This window comes from Gymnogyps californianus, chromosome 17 (assembly GCF_018139145.2).
Source record: "Gymnogyps californianus isolate 813 chromosome 17, ASM1813914v2, whole genome shotgun sequence".
In the NCBI taxonomy this organism is placed as follows: domain Eukaryota; kingdom Metazoa; phylum Chordata; class Aves; order Accipitriformes; family Cathartidae; genus Gymnogyps; species Gymnogyps californianus.
This window is the reverse complement of record NC_059487.1, coordinates 13,838,605-13,858,385: the sequence shown is the minus strand read 5'-3', so window position 1 is coordinate 13,858,385 and position 19,781 is coordinate 13,838,605. Positions and strand designations below refer to the sequence as shown.

Below are 19,781 nucleotides of genomic sequence, written 5' to 3'. Positions count from 1 at the left end.
TAAAAGAGGCAAGGATGTTGCCCTCTAAACCAGACTACTTGAGGCCCCAAAGTTGGGTAACTTCTCTTTCTCGTCTATACGTGCCTGCACATATTTTACTTCTGATTTTGTGCCTGCTGTGTTTTTCCGGTTACAGACTAGACTTTGTGATAGAGTTGCTGCTTCTGCACTTTTGAACTGGAAGACTTCTGGGAGCTTGGGTGATCATGTAATCCCCCAGATGCATTCAAGCATCCTTCCTCATTGAAAAGTGACTCATCCAATGTCAAACCTACAAGGAAGAGTTCATATCTTGAGATTCAGCTGGTGATTGAAGGACCTCCATGGACTGGTGGCTTAGCTAAAGTCTCTTTGTATTTTCAGCTTGCAATTGCAATGGCCATGCCTACGACTGCTACTACGACCCAGAGGTGGATCGCCACAAAGCCAGCAAAAGTCACGAAGACAAGTTTGAAGGGGGAGGTGTTTGCATTGACTGTCAGGTAGGCCTGAAGAGCTCCCGTGGAAAAGGCTGTTGCAGATTTTTGTGGCTTTTTTCTGCTGTCTGCCTGGAGTTCAGCCTTGCTGGCAGCTCCGCCAACCCCCTCACACACCCTCTGTTATCTTAATTAGGTCTCTCCCTGGAAATTTAGTCTCTTTGCCATAGATTAAAGGAGTGTGTAACAGTAATGAAAACAGCACTTGGGTTGCTAGCTGTCCCCTGGGTAGTACCATTACCTTTCTGATGCTTTAGGGTTAGGTCTGCTGAGGCACTGTGCATTGGGAGGGACAGGTTGGTGCTGAGCACCTTGGGAAGTCCCTGCCTAGTTTGCAGTGCTCAGGTGCTGCTATCTCTCTGGATCCCTCTCTGACCACCAAAATGCCGATCTCCTCAGTCTCTGAAGTTCTCAATGAAAGTGGGAAAGTAGCTCTTCCGCTCCCAAGGTGACTGTGAGCTGGTTAATTCATGCAGTGGCATGAAACTTTTAGCTGTTCTTTCTTGCTGGGAGGAAACACATTGCTCCCATCCTCCTAGCACAAAGTGGTCAGGACACTTTACCATCTGAAGCAAGTGAAATGGGCTTGAGGTCAGATATGAACCTGAAACTTATACTGCGTTTATGGGAGGACACAGTTTGCAGGAAATGCTTTGTTTTTAAATCGGTGTATGTGGATTTTTGAGCCGATTTAGGTCTTCTGTGTGCTGACGCTCCTGACTTGCTTCCTCTGGACCCTGAAGCTGTTATTAAATCTGGCAGATGAACATGAATCCTGCGGGCAGAGGAACTGATGCCCCTCTAACCCACTGTCTTTCAGCATCACACCACCGGCATTAATTGTGAGAGGTGCATCCCAGGATACTATCGGTCCCCTGACCACCCGATCGACTCTCCATACATCTGCTATCGTGAGTGTGATCTCCTCTGCAGGTTGTAGATGCCCTCCTGGACTTGGTGACACTGTGGAGGATGATCTGGAGGATTGGGCTGAGAGATTTTTGTGGTGTAGGGAGCCCAGCACCATGAGAGACGTGGCCATATGGGTGGTTCCTGCTGCAGCTAATATTGCCCATGGAAATGTATGTGTGCATGCAGACAGTATGTGTGTCTGCGGCATCCATGAAATCAGAAGTGGTGGCATGTTCCAAGGCTTGAAGGAGCTAAAAACGTGTTGTCCCCCCTGCTGTGCCCACAAGGAAATCCAGTCTTAGCTGTCCTCTCTGTGCTCTTTCAGCGGGCAATTGCAGACCATTGGTCTCCATGCCCCAAGACAGGGATTTCTAGGCAGCAGTGGGTTATATCCGTTTTGCTGGGACGCCCGGCTCAGTCTGAGAGCTATGACACGTTGGCTGTTCTGTGCTGCGTCCTCATGGCAGTGTGTGACCGCCACCTCTCTGGGGCAGTTGAGGTCTCCTGGAGAAGCAAGTCGGGGCTGTGCTGCTTTACTTGGGACCCCACAGTGGGACAAGCACAGTGGCAGCAGTTCCTCTAAACCAGACCCCTTTTGAGGAGGCAAAATCTCACATTTTATTTTTGGAGAGTATTTGCAGCAGATAGCGGGGTGTCTTACAGAGGCTCTGTATTGTAGTGATGCTTCTGTGGTGCTCATGGCTAGCGAGGGTCTCGGTCAGTGACAACTGCTGCTGGCTTGTCCCTTTCTGCAGGCTGTAACTGTGAGTCTGACTTCACCGATGGCACCTGTGAGGACCTCACTGGCCGCTGTTACTGCAAGCCCAATTACACGGGGAGCACTGCGATGCCTGTGCCGAGGGATACCTCAACTTCCCCCACTGCTACCGTAAGTGGAGGTTGAGGGACTGTGGAGTTGTCAGGTCTGGGACCCCACAGAACCAGTGGGTGCAGGAAGGGCCAACAGCTCCAGTTGGGGCTGCTCTCCAGGTGCCTTTTCCCTGTGCCACATGGCACTCCTGTCCCAGGAAGAGTTCTTGCAGGTGGGGACAAGTCCATGTTTGGGTTGGGTGGAAGCTGGACCAGAGCTGAGCTGGGCTGAACCCAGCTCTCTGGAGTCATCGGGAGCTTCCTATTTGGCTGGGGTCTCATCTCTCACTTTCTGTGAAAGACATCTTTCCAGAGGCCACGTTAAAAATGGCCGTAATAGATCTTTGTTCAGTGGGATGTCTGCACTTTGTTCCATGTTCCGTGTTTTCATTCAGCTTGTTCAGCTTTGGGACTGTCAACCCCTTGATATCCCGACAGGATTTCTTTAAGCCTGTGTGATGACCTGTGCAATGTCTCTTTCTCTGCATAGCCGTGCCAGCTTTCGCTCTCAACGATACTGGAGAACAAGTGCTCCCTGCAGGACAGATAATAAGTAAGCAGTGCAATTTTCCTTGATGCTTTGGCAATCACTGTGCTATTATTTCTGTTATATCTTGCCATCCAATGCAAGATCAGGTCTTCAGCTTACTGGGCACATACGTTGTAAGAGACAGCCCTGACACAGGGTGGTTCTGAGAGAGGAGGCAGCTGAGGGGTGGGGGAGAGGAAGTTTTATGATCCTGTTTTTATAGACAGGGAAACTCTAGCACAGAGTGACCGTGTGTTTGTGTGCTTTTTTCTGGGGTTCAGGCCATGTAGGGATGTCTCTTCTGGCCTCCCTGTAAGGAACAACCCCTAAGATCACGGAAGGGCTGTGGCTGAGCTGGAACCTGAGCTTGGTTCTCCCAAATCTCAGCCTTTGGGTTCAGATACAAACCTGTCCTTCTGCCACAGCTGCATGCCCTGTGTTTTCCACGTGGCGGACAGCACAGTGGGTCCGTGCTGATGGACCCCCCTGCACAAAGCTGCAGGCAGCACTGCTGCGGGTGCCTGGGAAGCGTGCACAGGCGGCTGCTCGCTGTGTTGCTTTCTCTGTTGTTTTGAAAGCTCACCCGTGCCCTCCCTGCTCCCCTCCACCTCCCTCCTCTCTCGTGCTCACTCCTCTCGGTTCATCTCCTCCCTTGTGCTTTTTTTTGTCTCTTTTCCCACCGAGTCCTCCCTGTCTCATGCTCCCCAGTGCGCTCCAGATAACCTTTTCCTTCCTTCTGATATTTTAAACTCTGTATCTTCCAGACAGGTTTTTCTTTCCTGAGCTGGAATTTCTCACTTCCCTTCTCATTTCCCTACCTCCCCCTCCCTCTGGTTCTTGGATGATTTTTGCCCTTCCCTCTCCCAGCCGAGCACCCCACACCACTGCTGTTGGTAAAGGCAGGGCTGGCCAAGGGCCTCAGCGCTGCTGGCCTGGAGCACCCGCCTGCCCTGGCAGCGGGAAGGTCTCAGACGCAGCTGAGCATGGAGTGACCAGAGAGAAAGTCAAACCCCACCCTGAAGGCTTCGGTTATTCCCACACAGCTCTTGGGCAATGCTGCACCGAATCAGCCCTGTCTGGGCTTGTGCAAACAGCATTTGTCTGCCCTGTGTGTTGCCCTGCTGCCTGTGCTGCACCTTGCACGTGTGCGTGATGCTGAGGTCTCCCAACCACCCTGTGACCCCACGAGCCAGGCATGCCAGTCGCTTGAGCAGGGTTTGGTTAAGACGTTTGCATCTGGTAGGAAGGTTATTAGCAGGCAAACGCTTGAGCTGTTGCCTCTCGTGGCAGCTCCTTCCCTGTCCGTATGGGACTGACAGCCGTGTGTGGTGTTGCTTGTTGTGTGTCCCCACTCCAGACTGCGATTGCTACGCCGGTGGGACAGAAGGCAACGCCTGTCGCAAAGACCCTCGGGTGGGGATGTGCGTGTGCAAACCCAACTTCCAGGGAACACACTGCGACCAGTGCGCCCCAGGCCACTACGGACCCAGCTGCCAGCGTGAGTGACTCGGGATTAGCAGCCCCAAGCTCGCCCTGCTCGCCTCCCTGCTGGGGAGGAGCATGCCTCTCCTCGTCCTCCACTCGCGCTGGGGAGGAGGAATTCCCCAGCCCCACTTCCAAAAGACAAATTCCCATGACTTTTGCTGGTATTTTCTACCCAGCCCTGACCCTCCAGCATCCTCCCAGCCTGTGGGGGGCTCTTGAGAAATTCCCTATGGATGTGAGCTATGGGCCAGGCATGCTTGCTGTCAGCTGTGTCCCTCATGGTTTCTCCAGCAACTGTATTTCTACCCCAGAGGAACAGGCGCTCTGGTTCCTTTCCTAGGAAGGGGAAAGACGAAGAAGCCGTTTATTTACTAGTGCCCTCGTTGCTTTCCAGCCTGCCAGTGCTCCGGCCCCGGTCAGTATGATGGCACCTGTGACAGTGAGACAGGGCAGTGTCTGTGTCGAACGGGATTTGAAGGGCACTTGTGTAACCAGTGTGCTGCCGGCTACTTCAACTACCCTCTGTGCCAGCGTGCGTATCTGTCCTCCCGTGGGCCTGGGTGGGTACACGCAAAGCCAGAGTCTTCTGGCAGGGTTTTGAAGGAGGACTGGAAAGTGGTTTTGTGGGCATTTTCGAGGATATATGCAAGGGGCAGAGATAGACAGTTTGAATGCTTAGAGCAGCACCTAAATGTCCATCTGAGAACCTCAGAAAAAAACCCCATATTGCCATGAGCTTTACCCCATGCTTCGAGCACAGGGCAAACAGTTTCTCTCTGTTGCAGTGTGCGGCTGCAGCACGGTCGGGACGCTGCCGGGAGGCTGCGACTCCGTTGGGAGGTGTTTCTGCAGACCCGAGTTTGCTGGGCCGCGGTGCGAGCAGTGCAGTCCTGGGCACCACTCCTACCCCCACTGCTATGGTAAGGATGTTAACATTCAGTTCCTGCTGCTCTGTCACCTGAAAAACATACCTATTTTTGCAAGACTTTGGTGTTTCTCAAAATCAAAACCCATGTGGTTTGCACTGTGAATTTGGTAGGCTTGTTCTGAAGGTCAATGATTATGCCAAAGCCTGGAAGATAAAGCAGTTTTTATTGATCACACTTCCTCATCACAACCCTGCTGTGACCTGGTGTCTCAGCTTATGCCTTTTTTTGTCTTGTCTTTTTAGTGCATTAACCTACTAAACTGCTGGGGAACGTTGAATGGGCTGTAAAAAACCCTCAGTGGTATTTTCCTGGTATGGCCATGACTCTAGCTGAAAATATTGCCTGTCTTTCCAGGGGATTAAGAAATTAATTTAGTTCTGATGGAAATAGCTAATTCCTGTGGGGCTGAATAACAATTCAGACCACCAGTGGTTGGCCGCAGATCGCACATTTCATCAGACTATTGAGAGTCCTGCTCTTACAGCTTGCTCCTGCGATTCCCGGGGTGCGATGGACAACAACTGCAGCCCAGCTGGCCAGTGCCGATGCCAAGTGAATTTTGCGGGACACACCTGCAACCAGTGTGCCCTGGGCTTCTACGGGTACCCCAGCTGCACACGTAAGTAACTACCGTCGGATCTCAGGGGAGGGAAGGGAATAGCTGCTGCTACTGGCTTTGTAACGGTTTTCCTTTCCATAACCCATCTCCCAGGGTTGTATATGAATATAGTTGGCTCTTGCAGCAGGCATCAGTTTTCCTGTGCACAGTTCACCTGGCTATCTCATCTGACAGGCATGCTCTGTAATGACTAAACATCTCAAAGAAATGCTTCCCCAAAGGCCGTGCGGTTTGTCTCCCCCGCTGTCACTAACAGCAGGAGCTTGGGTCTGCCCGCTTAGTTTGGAAATAAAACCCAGTCTGGCGTATGGCCTCTAATCCAGTGACCTATTAACAAACAGACCTACAGAGTATGACTTGGGGAGCAGCTGTGGTTCGGACTCTCTCTCCGAAAGCATTGTGTGCAGATGCACATAAAACGTGCTGAATTTCATCTGCCTGTCCTCAGGCTTGAGTGCCTACAGCCAGAGAGAGCAGGGCTCTGAGTGGGTTAAGCAAAGTCTCAAACCGCATGTTCATATTGTACCCTGGTGCCATGAGATGCTCAGATGTGGCTCACACAACACATCCAGGTTCTTCAGGGCTTACTCCACCTTGGTTTATGCCAATGCACCGGAGGAGCAACTGTGCTGAAATCAACCGGAGTACAGTTGTACAACAGGGTGAACAATGAGGATCAGGATTTGGGGTTTCATGTCAGCCCCAAATTCAAGGTGTCTGCTAGCATGGTGAGAGCTTTGCATCATGAAATGATAAGAGTTTTCGATTCTTGGAGAAGTAAGGAGGGGGTCAGCAGAACTGCTACCTTTGACTTCCAGAGGGCAGACTTTGGCCTGTTTAGGAGACTGGTTGACAGACTTGCCTTGGGAGGCAGTCCTGAAGGGCAAAGGAGTCCAGGAAGGCTGGACATTCTTCAAGAAGGAAATCTTAAAGGCGCAGGAGCAGGCCATCCCCATGTGCTGAAAGACGAGCTGGCGGGGAAGAAGACCGGCCTGGCTGAACAGAGAGCTTTGGCCAGAACACAGGAAAAAAAGGAGAGTTTATGACCTTTGGAAGAAGGGGCAGGAGGCAAGTCCACTCAGGAGGACTACAAGGATGTCGTGAGGTTATGCAGGGAGAAAATTAGAAGGGCCAAAGCCCAACTAGAACTTAATCTGGCTACTGCTGTAAAAGACAATAAAATGTTTCTATAAATACATGAGCAATAAAAGGAGGGCTAAGGAGAATCTCCATCCTTTATTGGACGCGGTGGGAAACATAGTGACAAAGGATGAGGAAAAGACTGAGGTACTTAATGCTGCCTTTGCCCCAGTCTTTAATAGTAAGACCAGTTGTTCTCCGGGTACCCAGCCCCCTGAGCTGGAAGACAGGGAAGGGGAGCAGAATGAAGCCCCCATAATCCAAGGGGAAATGGCTAGCAACCTGCTACACCACTTAGACACACACAAGTCTATGGGGCTGGATGGGATGCACCCAAGGGTACAGAGGGAGCTGGCGGCAGTGCTCACCAAGCCACTTTCAATCATTTACCAGCAGTCTTGGCTAACCAGGGAGGTCCCAGTTGACTGGAAGTTAGCAAATGCAATGCCTGTCTACAAGAAGGACCTGAAGGAGGATCCGGGGAACTACAGGCCTGTCAGTCTGACTGTGGTGCCGGGGAAAGTTATGGAGCAGATCATCTTGAGTGCCATCACGCGGCATGTACAGGACAACCAGGTGATCAGGCCCAGTCAACATGGGTTTATGAAGGGCAGGTCCTGCTTGACTAACCTGATCTCCTTCTATGACAAGGTGACCCGCTTAGTGGATGAGGGAAAGGCTGTGGATGTTGTCTACCTAGACTTTAGTACAGGCTTTGACACCATTTCCCATAGCATTCTCCTGGAGAAACTGGCTGCTCATGGCTTGGACGGGCATACTCTTCGCTGGGTAAAAGCTGGCTGGATGGCTGAGCCCAAAGAGTGATGGTGAATGGAGTTATATCCAGGTGGCTGCCAGTCACAAGTGGTGTTCCGCAGGCTCAGTATTGGGGCCAGTTCTGTTTAATATCTTTATCAGTGATCTGGACGAGGGGATCGAGTGCGCTCTCATTAAGTTTGTAGACGACACCAAGTTGGGTGGGAGTGTTGATCTGCTTGAGGGTAGGAAGGCTCTGCAGAGGGATCTGGACAGGCTGGGTCGATGGCCCGAGGCCATTTGTATGAGGTTCAGCAAAGCTAAGTGCCGGGTCCTGCACGTGGGTCACAACAACCCCATGCAATGCTACAGGCTTGGGGAAGAGTGGCTTGAAAGCTGCCTGGTGGAAAAGGACCTGGGGGTGTTGGTCAACAGCCGGCTGAATATGAGCCAGCAGTATGTCCAGGTGGCCAACAAGGCCAATAGTATCCTGGCTTGTATCAGAAATAGTGTGGCCAGCAAGACTAGGGAAGTGATCGTCCCTCTATACTCGGCACTGGTGAGGCCGAACCTTGAATACTGCATTCAGTTTTGGGTCCCTCACTACAAGAAATATATTGAGGTGCTGGAGCATGTCCAAAGAAGAGCAATGAAGCTGGTGAAGGGTCTAGAGCACAAGTCTTACGAGGAGCAGCTGAGGGAACTGGGGTTGTTTAGCCTGGAGAAAAGGAGGCTGAGGGGAGACCTTATCGCTCTCTACAGCTACCTGAAAGGAGGTTGTAGCGAGGTGGGTGTCAGTCTCTTCTCCCAGGTAACAAGTGATAGGATGAGCGGAAATGGCCTCAAGTTGTGCCAGGGGAGGTTTAGATCACCCATGGCCAGGGTTCTGGAGCTTCACCCTATTCCAGTGCATTCTGGATTAGTCCATGGCAAATGGTGAGGCTCTGGAACCCCGGCGATGGGTGATGCAGCTGAACCAATGAATCAACCAGTGAATCAACCAGTGCCACTATCAGTCACCCCTATACAGAATAAGAAACATACAAAAAAATCAGTTCACTTAGTGAAGGATGAAGGTGAACCAGGGTCATCATGAGAACAGGAGGAAGAGGCAGAACCGGAGGTAATCACCTGATCCCATTATCACCAGCATCAGAAAAATTTCTTCACTGAAAGGGTTGTCAAGCACTGGAACAGGCTGCCCAGGGAAGTGGTTGAGCCACCATCCCTGGAGGTATTTAAAAGATGTGTAGATGTGGCGCTTAGGGACGTGGTTTAGTGGTGGACTTGGCAGTGCTAGGTTAACGGTTGGACTCGATGATCTTAAAGGTGTTTTCCAACCTAAACAATTCTATGATTCTATCCACTTCCCTGGGCACTGCATCGCTCCTGGTGCAGAGGTGCTGGTGCCAGGGCTGAGCAATGCCTGTGGCAGGTGCCTGTGTCCCCAGATACTCTGAATAGCCCTCCCCAGCTCTGGGCAGCGTGTCCCCATCTCCCTCCCTGTCGGCAGTCCGACTGGAAGCCAGATGTACTCTTATGTCTCCCAGCAAGAATTTACTGCTCATTAAAAAATAATCTGTGATACAATTTCCCTGAAGCAACAAAAGAGCATCATCGCCCTCTTGCACCATACTAAATGTAGATGCCTGAGCCGTGGCCAGCTGGCAGAGCGCTGCTCGCAAATACTGATGCCGGCAATATGCCTTTGAAGAGGCTGGAAGCATAGATGAAATGGTCTCTCAGGAGTTCAGTAGTCACTTTTTTTTTTTTTTGTGTCTCATAAAGCAGCGTCCAAATTGGAGAGCTGTAGAGGAGTCACAGCAAGGAAAGAAGAGGAGAACCTGATTTTTTTTTTTTTTTTTTTTTTAATCTGTTGTTTTATGAACAATGTTTTGCTGTTAGCCAGTCTGGGGGTGTCAGCCTAAAATGTCCCCTTTGGCAGGGATTTGAGGAGTGTTGGCTGGGCAAGGAGGGCATGGGCAGCTCCCTGGTAGCTTGCTGACCTTTCATGCGATAGGGCAGCAGGATCTCTACGTGTGTTCGCAGGAGGGAGGTCATGCAGGAAGCCACAAAGCCATTGCCCTGCCCTTGCCCTTGGCTGTTGGCAGTGCCATGGCTGTGTTGTTGGCCTGCTGCCCACGCACGTCTGCAAGGCAGACCCTGATGGCCAAATCCTGCTCTTGGGTGTTTGAGTGCAAATGGGCTTTTGTAGGGTCTGATCTGTCACTGGTTGCTGACCTTTTGGGGATGAGATCACACATTCCCCTTTTCCTTAACCAAAACTTCTCCCTGTGTCTGGAGATACACATAAATGTATGTGAATAGATGTGATAAACATTGCAGCTTCTATTGTTTTTCTTAAAAGATGGGGTGGTTTTTAACCAAAGCAAAGAATGAGTGTGTATGTTATTTATAACCGATATTTCTGGCTGCTTTGATAGTGGTGAAGGTCAGGCAGACAAAAGACGTTGCTGGTGGGAAGCCTTGAATGCAGGAGTCCCTGTGCCCTGCAGCTCCAGCAGTTGCTCTCCTCTCTTTTGCAGCTTGCCAGTGCTCCCAGGAGGGCTCTCTGCACAGCACCTGCGACCAGGAAACAGGGCAGTGCAGCTGCCGGCCCAAAGTGACAGGGCTGCGCTGCGATAGCTGCGTGCCGGGCGCCTATGGATTTCCGCACTGCGAAGGTAGCCCCTTTCTCCCTGATGTGGGGGGACTCCGGTGTCTTGGGACATAGTGGTGCGGTGCTGGTAAATGGGCTTATCATCCCCCAAGAGCTTCGCAAGGGAAGAAATAACCCCCTTTAGGAACACCGAGGGTGTGAGCTATCTCTTTATAAATCTCTCCTTGTGCCTCTCTTTTCTAGTGGGCTCCTGTAACCCAGCAGGGTTGGTGACTGCAGATCCCTTGCTGGCCCCGGTGAGTATTGAATGAACCCACTGACCCCTGCAGGTCATTTTTGCGTGATCTCCTTTTTCCCACTTTGGGCCAAGTCCTTCCTTAAGCACAGCCTGAAAACAGCCATTACCCACGCCAGAGTAGCACACACCACGTTCAGCCACAGTGCTGCAAATTCTCACCTGCTCTTTTCTCCCGCTCCCTTTCCCCAGGGCTCTTGCGCGTGTCGGGCATACGTTGAAGGCCCAGCTTGTGACAGATGCAAGCCCTTATACTGGAACCTGACTCCAGAGAACCCCTACGGCTGCCTGAGTAAGGAAATGGCATTCGCACAGCCCTGAAAAGTCCCCTCCATGCTGTAATGGTGCAAGACCCAAACCCAAGCCAGTGGGGACCCTTATTGCTCGATGGAAGTGATGCCCTTCCTTCCATCTTCACCCTGAAGTGACATGTCAAAGCTGGAGTGGTCTGGGTAACCCCCACTTGGAGAGGGGAAAGGCTGGAGCCTGGAGCTTTTTGCTTGGGATGAAACACAGGGCTCATGCAATGAGTTGTGCCATTCTCAGCCCTCCCTGCAGACTTTGCACACTTAATTTTTCATGGCCAAACGTGCAGAAAAGGCAAATGTCTGTGGTAGTTGTGTCCTCAACAGTAACTCCAAAATGAAATGTGAGCCCTTGTGCAGTGCTACCCTTTACTTAATCAGTTCCCAGCTCCTGTTATCCCAGCCGGTGTCCTCTGGTGTGGTGGGTACTGTCCCCCATCAGGCTTCTTCTCAGGGGCTGATTGATCTTTTGGCTTGCTTGTTCATCTCCCTCTCTCCAGGCTGCAAGTGTGATACCAAGGGCACCATCAGCGGAATCGCGGAGTGCCAGCAGGTGGGTTTGCTCCTCTCTGCTTCCAGGCACCTCCGAGCGTGTGCTGTGTTGGGAGTGTTTCATCTCTGTCTCTCCCAGCAGCTGCTGGAGAGGCCTGTCCTGATGCTGAGCTCTCAAAGGTTGCACCACAATCTGGGCTTGCATGAGAACATAGGATTAAGACCTGTCATAAATTAGGCACCTAAATATTTCAGGGTCTGGCTCAGGATGCCTGGATTTTTGTTTGCCTGCACTGTTGGATAATTTAACTTATCTGGCCCTTATCTGGCCCACCCACGTGCAGGAAGCAGTGTAGAGGATGAAACTCAAAATGCTTCTCCAGTGTCTCAGACTAGGACCCAAATAACTGAGAAACGGCTTGGCATTGACGAACAACGGGAGGGAATGAGCTTCCATGCCTGCTTCTCTCCTAGGGCAACGGGCAGTGTTTCTGCAAACCGAACATCTGCGGCCAGTTCTGCTCGGCATGCAAAGACGGCTACTTCAATATGGAGAACACAAATTACTTTGGCTGCCAAGGTGAGTCCCCTTCGTGATGTGTTGGGTGAAGGAGGGGGGCCACAAGGGGCTCTGCATGTACCAACTGACTGTTGGCCTTGGAGAGAAGGGGCAGGAGATGTCCCACCTCTTGCTTTTGATCGTATCGTGGCCCAGAGCAGGGGCTGGGTCTTGCTGTGGATCTGGAGACCTGAGGTCACACATTTGTCGGCGTTGGACATGGGTCTGTCAGGCTGGGGAATGCAAGGCCAGGAAAGGTGCCCCTTTGAGTGCCAGAAACTGGTGTGTTTGAACCACTGGCCATGTCCTTGCAGCTCTGCCCCTTCCTCCTGTTCGGAGCAGGTGGGCATGGACATGTGGGGTTGGCTGCTCTCCATCATGCCCATGGGAAGCAGGGAAGAAGGAGATCCGGCCGCTCTCAGCCGGCCCACGCGGTCCTGGCAGGGCTGGGAAGAGGGAGCAAGGCTGCTGCTGGCGGCAGGGCTGCGGCGCCCAGCCATGAGGGTTTGCAGACCTTGTTCCTCCCGCTGCTGTCAGCTGTCTGGAAATAGCTCGGCGCTGAGGTGGAAGAGGAGCCGATCCAAGTGGGGCTGGGGCCAATATGAAAACAGATACAATAGAATAAAAATAGCGGCCCCAGCCTCCCCGCCGGCTGGGGCGCGCCTTTGATTAGTGACCAGGAGCTCGTTAGTGCGGTGGGAATGTAAACAGGCGCTTCCTGCCCGCAGGCTGCCGGTGCGACGTCGGCGGGTCCCTGGGGCCATCCTGCGAGGAGCGGAGCGGAGCCTGTCGCTGCCGGCAGAGCACACGCGGCCCCACCTGCACCCAGTAAGCTGCTAGCAGGAGATGCACCTTGGTGTGCTCTGCCTCCCATTGACTCCCTCGGGGACGATGTCCTCTGCCACCACGGGGATGGGGACCTTATCGTCTAGGCTGCTGCCACATCAGCCGTGTGCCTGGCGGAGGTGTCCTCTTGCCTCTCCCTCCAGGTAGCCCAGCAGGTAACGGTGCTCCCTCTCTTCCCCAGACCCGCGCGGGACCATTATTTCCCTGACCTTCACCACTTGAAATTCGAGCTGGAGGAAGGCACCACGCCGGCTGGCCGGGCTGTGCGTTTCGGCTACAACCCCCTGGAGTTTGAGGGCTTCAGCTGGCGAGGATACGCACAGATGTCCACCATCCAGGTACGCCTGGTGTCTCCATCCCAGCCCAGCTCCCCCTGGGGAGGATGCAGGTGGTGGAGGACTGACATGCTTTTGGCATGCATCTTTCACCCCAAGTGGTTCTCAAACCCCCAAAGTCACATGATGGCCAACATAAACAGCACAGTGTATATGTAGCCTGTTTGCACAGATATTTCCTGTAGTGCTGGGGACAGCATAGACTGATGAGGGGAAAGATCCTAAACTGGGAATCCCCTGACATCCTCATCCGGTTAGACAAAGGTAGTAGCTTGGTGATTACTTAAAGGGATGTCTGTAAACACTGTCTCTTGGTTTCCTTGTGGCTCTTTCATCTGACTCTGATCTTTCCTGCAACTCTCTGCATAACCTTCCCTCCCTTTTCCAAAAATAAATTAGTTCCTCCTTAGCTGCCATCTTCAGCTTGGACCTCTTGTTACCATTCTGCCTCTGCTCTTGCTGTTAGCTGGTTTGCTGTAATGATGGTTTACGCTAATCTGGAGTTGTCTAAGCCCTAGAAGTGAAGCTATTTCATCTGTTGACCCTTTTTTCTCCTCGGTGGATTCTTCTTCTGCATGGCCCCCGCGGAATTGTTGCCTGTGTGTGTGTTTTGGGGATGGGGTGCAGGGCAACGATTCTCTGACAGTCTTGTCCCATGTAAGATGCTCCTTATTCTGGTGCATGTACTTTCAGTTCTCTTTACTTTTTCATGCTTAGGCAAAATAACAGAGGGGCCAAACGCGTTAGCCATTTCCCATTGAATTTGTAGGTAGGAGCTAAGCAACGAACTCCTGTAGGCTCCCTTGAGAAAACCCCAGCCTTAAAGCTTAAGGATGGAGCTCATGCTCAAGCTCATGGCATTTGTTTTGCATCCAGTGTTGGCGTTTGAGATAGAAATAGGCCTTGATAGAAGGGCTAGCACATGGCTTTCTGCTGGCAGGTCTCACATGTAGCTTGCTCTCTGCAAGATCCTTCCAGTTTGCTCTCCAGTGGGAAGACGGTGTGTAACTGGAGCTTTGAAGAACACAGAGCCCTCATTAGGAGTCTCCCTGGGCAGACCCCAGCTTTGCCCTGTAGGCAGGAGGTTATTTAAGCAGATGCTTAGATCTCTTTGAAATGGGTCAGACTTAAGCATCTCCTTAACTGGGGTCTTGCCAAACAGTGTCCAGGCAGGCGGAGGGCTGACGCACCCATCAGTGGCACACTCCGTTGGCACCACTAGTCCTTAGCATTGCAGGTTCCCGAGGACGAGGCACCAGCTCAATTTGCAGCCTCTGTAGTCATCTGGGCAGAGCCCCGTAAACACGAGGGCAGGCGCTTCAGCATTTGGTACCTGCTGGCTGGTTACGGCACACTAAGCCCAAAAGCAACATGCCGATAACAGAAGGAAGAACTTCTTAAAAGCTTTCCTCTGGCATGGCGTGTGCCCCAGCATAGCCAAACCACCCTACTGTGCCACAGCATCTTCCAGATGTGGTCAGAGCCTTTCCCCACCCCCTTCCTGCAGGCAGGTTGCTCCCTTGGCGGCTGGCCCCAAAAGGGACAGCGTCACGAGGCGCCCGTGCCGTGACTGTGCAGTAGGGCCGGTGTGCTTGTCTCCTTCTTGCGCTGTGGCATGTTGCTTTGGGAGCAGTGAGCCGAGTGGCTGCGCTTGGGCTGGTAGCTGTTGGCGGTGGAGGTAATTGAAGGTGTGCTCTGCTTCTCTCCCCTTTCTCTCTCCCACCAGCCCAAGGTAGTGGTGACTCTCAATGTGACCTCCCCCGACCTCTTCCGCCTCGTCTTCCGCTACGTCAGCCGGGGGCCCGCCAGTGTGGAAGGGAGGGTCTCGGTCGTTGAGGAAGGAAAGTTTAATGTTTGTGGCAACTGTAAGTGCATTTTTCACTTCTAGACTAACTCAGAGCATCCCACGCTGCGACACTGCTCCTCTGCCCCTTCTCCTGCCCCAGGTGTGCCCGTCCCAAGTGTGCCCATCCCAAGTGTGCCCATCTCAGGTGGCCGGCCAGCGCTGTGCCATGGGATGGCGAGGGAGGGGGAAGAGAGGCAGGCAGGCAGGCAGGTAGGCAGGCGGGTAAGGCTCTCCCGCAGAGCGGGTGAGCAGCCAGGAGCTGGCCCCCCAGTGATGTGTGCCCCGTGTGCTTTTTTGCTTTTTGCAGAATAAAATCAGAGTCACTGTAGACGTGAAGGAGGCAGAGCTCTATCTGTTCCATGTCATCCTGAGGTATATTAATTCAGGAGGGGCCACTGTGTATGGCAAAATTACAGCTTATCAGCCACGAAGGAGAGGTAAGGATCCCAGACTGCTCTGCTCCCCTGCACCATCGCCACCTCCTCCCCATCCCAGGCAACCTTCTGCATCATCCTTTCTGGAAGACACTTCCATGTGGCTTTATCCCATTAGTCCTGCCCTTCCAATTGAAAGGCTGATTTGAGTTTGCAGCCCTCCTTATTTAACAAAGCAGCAGCAAGTTGGCCCCCAGTCCTGGGGCTGCGCACTAAGGACTGTTAGCAGCCAGGCTGGTGTGAGATAAGGCTGCTGTACAATTCAATGCAGCCTTTCCGGCACGGGACAAGATCACCCCAGTGCCCCAGGCACAACTGAGCTGAGTTTCCGTGAAACCAGAATGGGCCAATGCTGGGAACTGGATCCAAACTTTGGCAGCTGGACATGGTTTATTTGCAGGTGCCCTCGTGGCAGTCCTGCCCTTGCCTTGCGCTTCTCCCAAACCAGGCTGCTGGCTTCACACACGGCGTGGGGTTTGGAAGTGGCGTGGAATTGCATGTGTTATACAGTCATTGCACTCTGGTGCAATGTCTTCTCATCAAGCCATGAGCTGCTGGAGAAGAAGAAGAGCCATCAAAAGATGGCTGAACAAGCTTGGAGACCTGGACAACAAATACTCTGGGAATCAATATGAGCAAGACTGCATGGGGACAGACCTGAGGCCGTGCACGTGCCCTAGTGCGTGGTTGGCTGATTGATTTTACCCCTTCTGACGCTACAGCCACATCGTCCTGCCGAAGCTCTTCCTCCAGACCATACGGCATAGCACAAGGCTGTCAACACTAGCTACCTAATTTATCAATGTGTGAAGTTCTCTCCTCTGCCTTGAATTGACATAGAAGGTTTTTGCCTTTGATGTGATATGCAAGGTTTGAAATGCCAAGATACTATTTTTCTACTTTTTTTTGAGGAGAAAAATAGCTGGTTATTTTTATGGCCAGTCATATTATGCAGCAGAAAGACAAGAGAAGTATGAGCCATGCTCATGCTTTAGGATCCCACCAAAGGTCAGGAAGTGTTTTGTCTGTCCTATCCAGCAGCAGAGCTCATTTGCGTTATAATGTGCTTCCCTCCTTGCTCAGAAGCAACATCTGATTTTTGTAGTGGTGAAGGCAAGCTGCCAGGCTGATGCACCAGCAATGGGATCTGGGAGGGCAGCTTCCTTGATAGGCCAGATCGGCCCCAGAAATGCTGAGCCACTTTCTGCCCGGGTGGAATGGGCTTCACATGGTAAAGGACAAGCAGCCTGGAAAGAAGATAAGTTGGAAGATGTGGCTTGCAAAAAGCAAAGCCTTTTCCAAGTATATGCTTTGCAGACCAGTTTCTCCCACCCCACTGCCAGAAGCCATCTCAGTTTGAGTTGTGTATTGTCTCAAAGGGATGTGAAACTTCAGCTTGTCATGAAATCTACCCCATTGCTTGTTCAGGGAAATCTCTTCATTCCTTGCATCCTCACCTCTGCTTCCCATCTGAGAAAGCGAGGGCTCGGCCTCTGCTGATGCCAGGCATGTTGCAGAGCTAGTACACATGGGAAGGGGTTGACCCATCCCAGCAGTAGCACAAGCCCTTGCTTTAGCTTCTGGCCCTCTGCATTATGCCTTGATGTCCATGTACCACACCAGAATAGTCAGCGTGCCACATTCCCTACTTCCTTCTTCATCTCATCTGCTCGCCATGCAGCCATACTTGGTGAATCCCTCTCACCTGTGCTCTTCAAAACACTCCTGAGACTGCTAGACAGGCAGACAATCTGCTTCTAGGTGCTGTATCGTTATTGCATCCAAAGTTAATGAATTCAAAGGTTATGGGACTGTGTCAGCTGAGCCAAAGAGCTGTTCAACAGCAGCAGGATCAGGCCTTAAACCCGTTCTGTCCTGTCAGTTAAAATTAATGTCTAAGTCTCAGGTGCAGAGGTGCACTGTGGCTGGCAAGAAAGACAGGAGCACAGCTTGGAGGTCTTGAGAGTTTGCCAGAAGACAGGTATCTCGCCTGTGGAGATGGGGTCAGAATATCCCTAAGGAAGAAAGTATCTGGGCAATTCTTTTTCTGTCTTGGAATAAATTCTTCACAGATGAGTTCCTTCCTTCTGTAGCTGGCAAAATGTTCCTTGGCATGCAATACTCTGTGCTTTGCAGTCCAGGGATGCAGAGCACACTGTGAGAGCTGTGGATTAGCATTAAGGATTGCAGTGATTTTTTTTTTTTTTCCCCCGCCCCCCTCCCATTAAGCTACTGAGCAGATTCAGAGTGGATGTCTCTGTTACAGGACAGTGTGGGATTGTGGTGCATCTGGTACAGCAGCGCCGAGAGAGCAGGAGCCTGGGACTCCCCGCTGCACTACAGAGCTGCTTCCCTGAGCATAGCCTCCTAGTTACAGCCCCAGGTTTTCCATCCCAGTCCCTTCACAGCCTCTTATCCCTCCCGCTCCAGGTACAGAGCAGACCAAGCAGATTGTCTTTGCTCCCAGCACGGAGCCAGCCTTTGTCACCGTCCCCCAGAACAGCTTTGGGGAGCCCTTCGTACTCAACCCCAACACCTGGTCTCTGGTTGTTGAAGCAGAGGGTGTGCTGCTGGTAAGGACCAGCCCCCGTGCTCCATCCCCCACAGGGGGCTTCAGCAGCTCCCTGGGGGCAAGTGTCCCAAACATAACCAACTCTCCCATCTCTCCTCCTAGGACTATCTGGTTTTGCTACCCAGCTCATACTATGAAGCTCCAATATTGCAGCTAAAGGTCACGGAGCCATGTACCTACCAGCCAGCCCCAGAACAAACCACCCAGAAGTAAGGATCTCCACGTCTTTGTGCTGTGTGGGACCTACTCAGCTCCTCTTGGCCTGGGGTTAAGAAATATATACAGTCCACACTCTGTGAGGGTCTGGATGCAATAAAACTGCTTAGTGGAGCACTTTGCCGTGGTTGATAAAGCCTGCTGAACCTGCGCTGTCCCGGAAAGCCAATGCATAGATCTCATCCATGGCACAGTCAGTCTGTGTGTTCTCATGGACCCTGGTGGGCCAACTCACCCAGTAAGACCATAGCCGCCCTCTCTGCTAGGCTGGGTTCCCAGTGCTGGGTTGTATGTTAGTCAGCAGCCCTGGAAAATGGCTACAATGAGTTACGTCTTGCCGGACTATTTAAAATGAATGGGCAGAGTCCGGTAGTGCTTAGCGCATCTCAGTGCATCTGCTTGCTCTGCCCAGGACCTCTCTGTCCATCTTGGCAGGCAGGCTGGTTGGGCTCTGGACACCAGTTGTCCCCTCCACTATAGCAGTGGTCCCCAGGATAACGCACATTACAAGGGGAGAAGCTTTTTGTTTTTACTGCTATCATGGGTCCTGTAATACAGAATCTCTTGTTCCACACTAACCAGAGATGTTCCTTTGGGCAGTGGAGCCTTCATGTTGGACCAAAGCCTTTTGCAAATCTTGCTGGGATCAGGCTGCGTGGGTGCTCTTGACTCTTACAATCGTGATGCAACAAACATACTTTGCAACTTTTTTCTTAATGTTTTTAGCTGCCTTTTGTATAAGTACCTGTCTGTGGATGGCTTCCCTGCTGCGTCAGGGACGGATGCAGTGTGCAGGCTGGACAACCGGTTACCCAGAGTGTGTCCCACAGAGCAGCTCACCCCCTCCCATCCCCGGATGGCGACATGCAGCGGCAGTGATGTAAGTGGCACTTCTGTTTCACCCCTCACATGGACACTGCGGCACTCGTCGCTCTGCTCCCGTCGTCTGGTGCTTTACATACACCTGGGCAGGTTGCTGTAAGGGCTTTGCACCCATGTACACCTCACTTGCCTCATCAGTCTTGCAGCTGTGTGCTTGCATGCCTTGTTGTTCAAGGCACCCAAAAGCAGTGTCTCTCATGCGAAGGGCTTGCAAGGACATGGTAAGAGTTGTCCCGTTGTCCCCTCAGCTGCAGAGGAGGCTGGTTTGTAGCACAGGCATCCTGCACACACTCACTGTGGGGAGTGGGACAGGAGACCCTCACTCAGTCATCTCTCTGCCCTCCAGGTGGAAGTCCAGCTGTCCCTGCCTATTGCCCAGCCCGGGAAATACGTGCTGGTGGTGGAGTACGCCAACACCAATGCTTTGCAGACGGTGGGCATTGCTGTGAGCTCGCCGCACTTAGCCATGCAGCAGGGCACATTCATCTTCTACCCATGTGTCTACAGGTATGGTCATCTCTGAGATGGAGAAAGGGTTTGGTCCTCCTCTGACATGGCAAGGACAGGCCCTCCCCCAGCTGAGCTTTTTCTGCTTTATCACATGAACAAAGCAGTGCCTCGGTGTTGTACATCTAAGCTGTGTATGTCCAAACTCATTCTAGC

The 19,781-nt window shown here is 52.2% G+C and overlaps 1 protein-coding gene across 1 annotated transcript in view; it reads left to right on the top strand.

The window, feature by feature from the left end:
* The window catches only part of LAMA5 (laminin subunit alpha 5), a 96,078-nt gene that overhangs the window by 51,551 nt on the left and 24,746 nt on the right, over positions 1–19,781 (top strand). Inside the window, 21 exon segments of the mRNA XM_050907070.1 lie at positions 364–482; positions 1,297–1,387; positions 2,144–2,218; positions 2,221–2,277; positions 2,749–2,811; positions 4,145–4,285; positions 4,667–4,804; positions 5,058–5,192; positions 5,686–5,820; positions 10,263–10,400; positions 10,580–10,632; positions 10,824–10,923; positions 11,437–11,489; positions 11,903–12,008; positions 12,716–12,815; positions 13,015–13,171; positions 14,895–15,033; positions 17,879–18,021; positions 18,123–18,229; positions 18,963–19,116; positions 19,465–19,625. Coding sequence (XP_050763027.1) covers positions 364–482; positions 1,297–1,387; positions 2,144–2,218; positions 2,221–2,277; positions 2,749–2,811; positions 4,145–4,285; positions 4,667–4,804; positions 5,058–5,192; positions 5,686–5,820; positions 10,263–10,400; positions 10,580–10,632; positions 10,824–10,923; positions 11,437–11,489; positions 11,903–12,008; positions 12,716–12,815; positions 13,015–13,171; positions 14,895–15,033; positions 17,879–18,021; positions 18,123–18,229; positions 18,963–19,116; positions 19,465–19,625 — 2,365 coding nt within the window.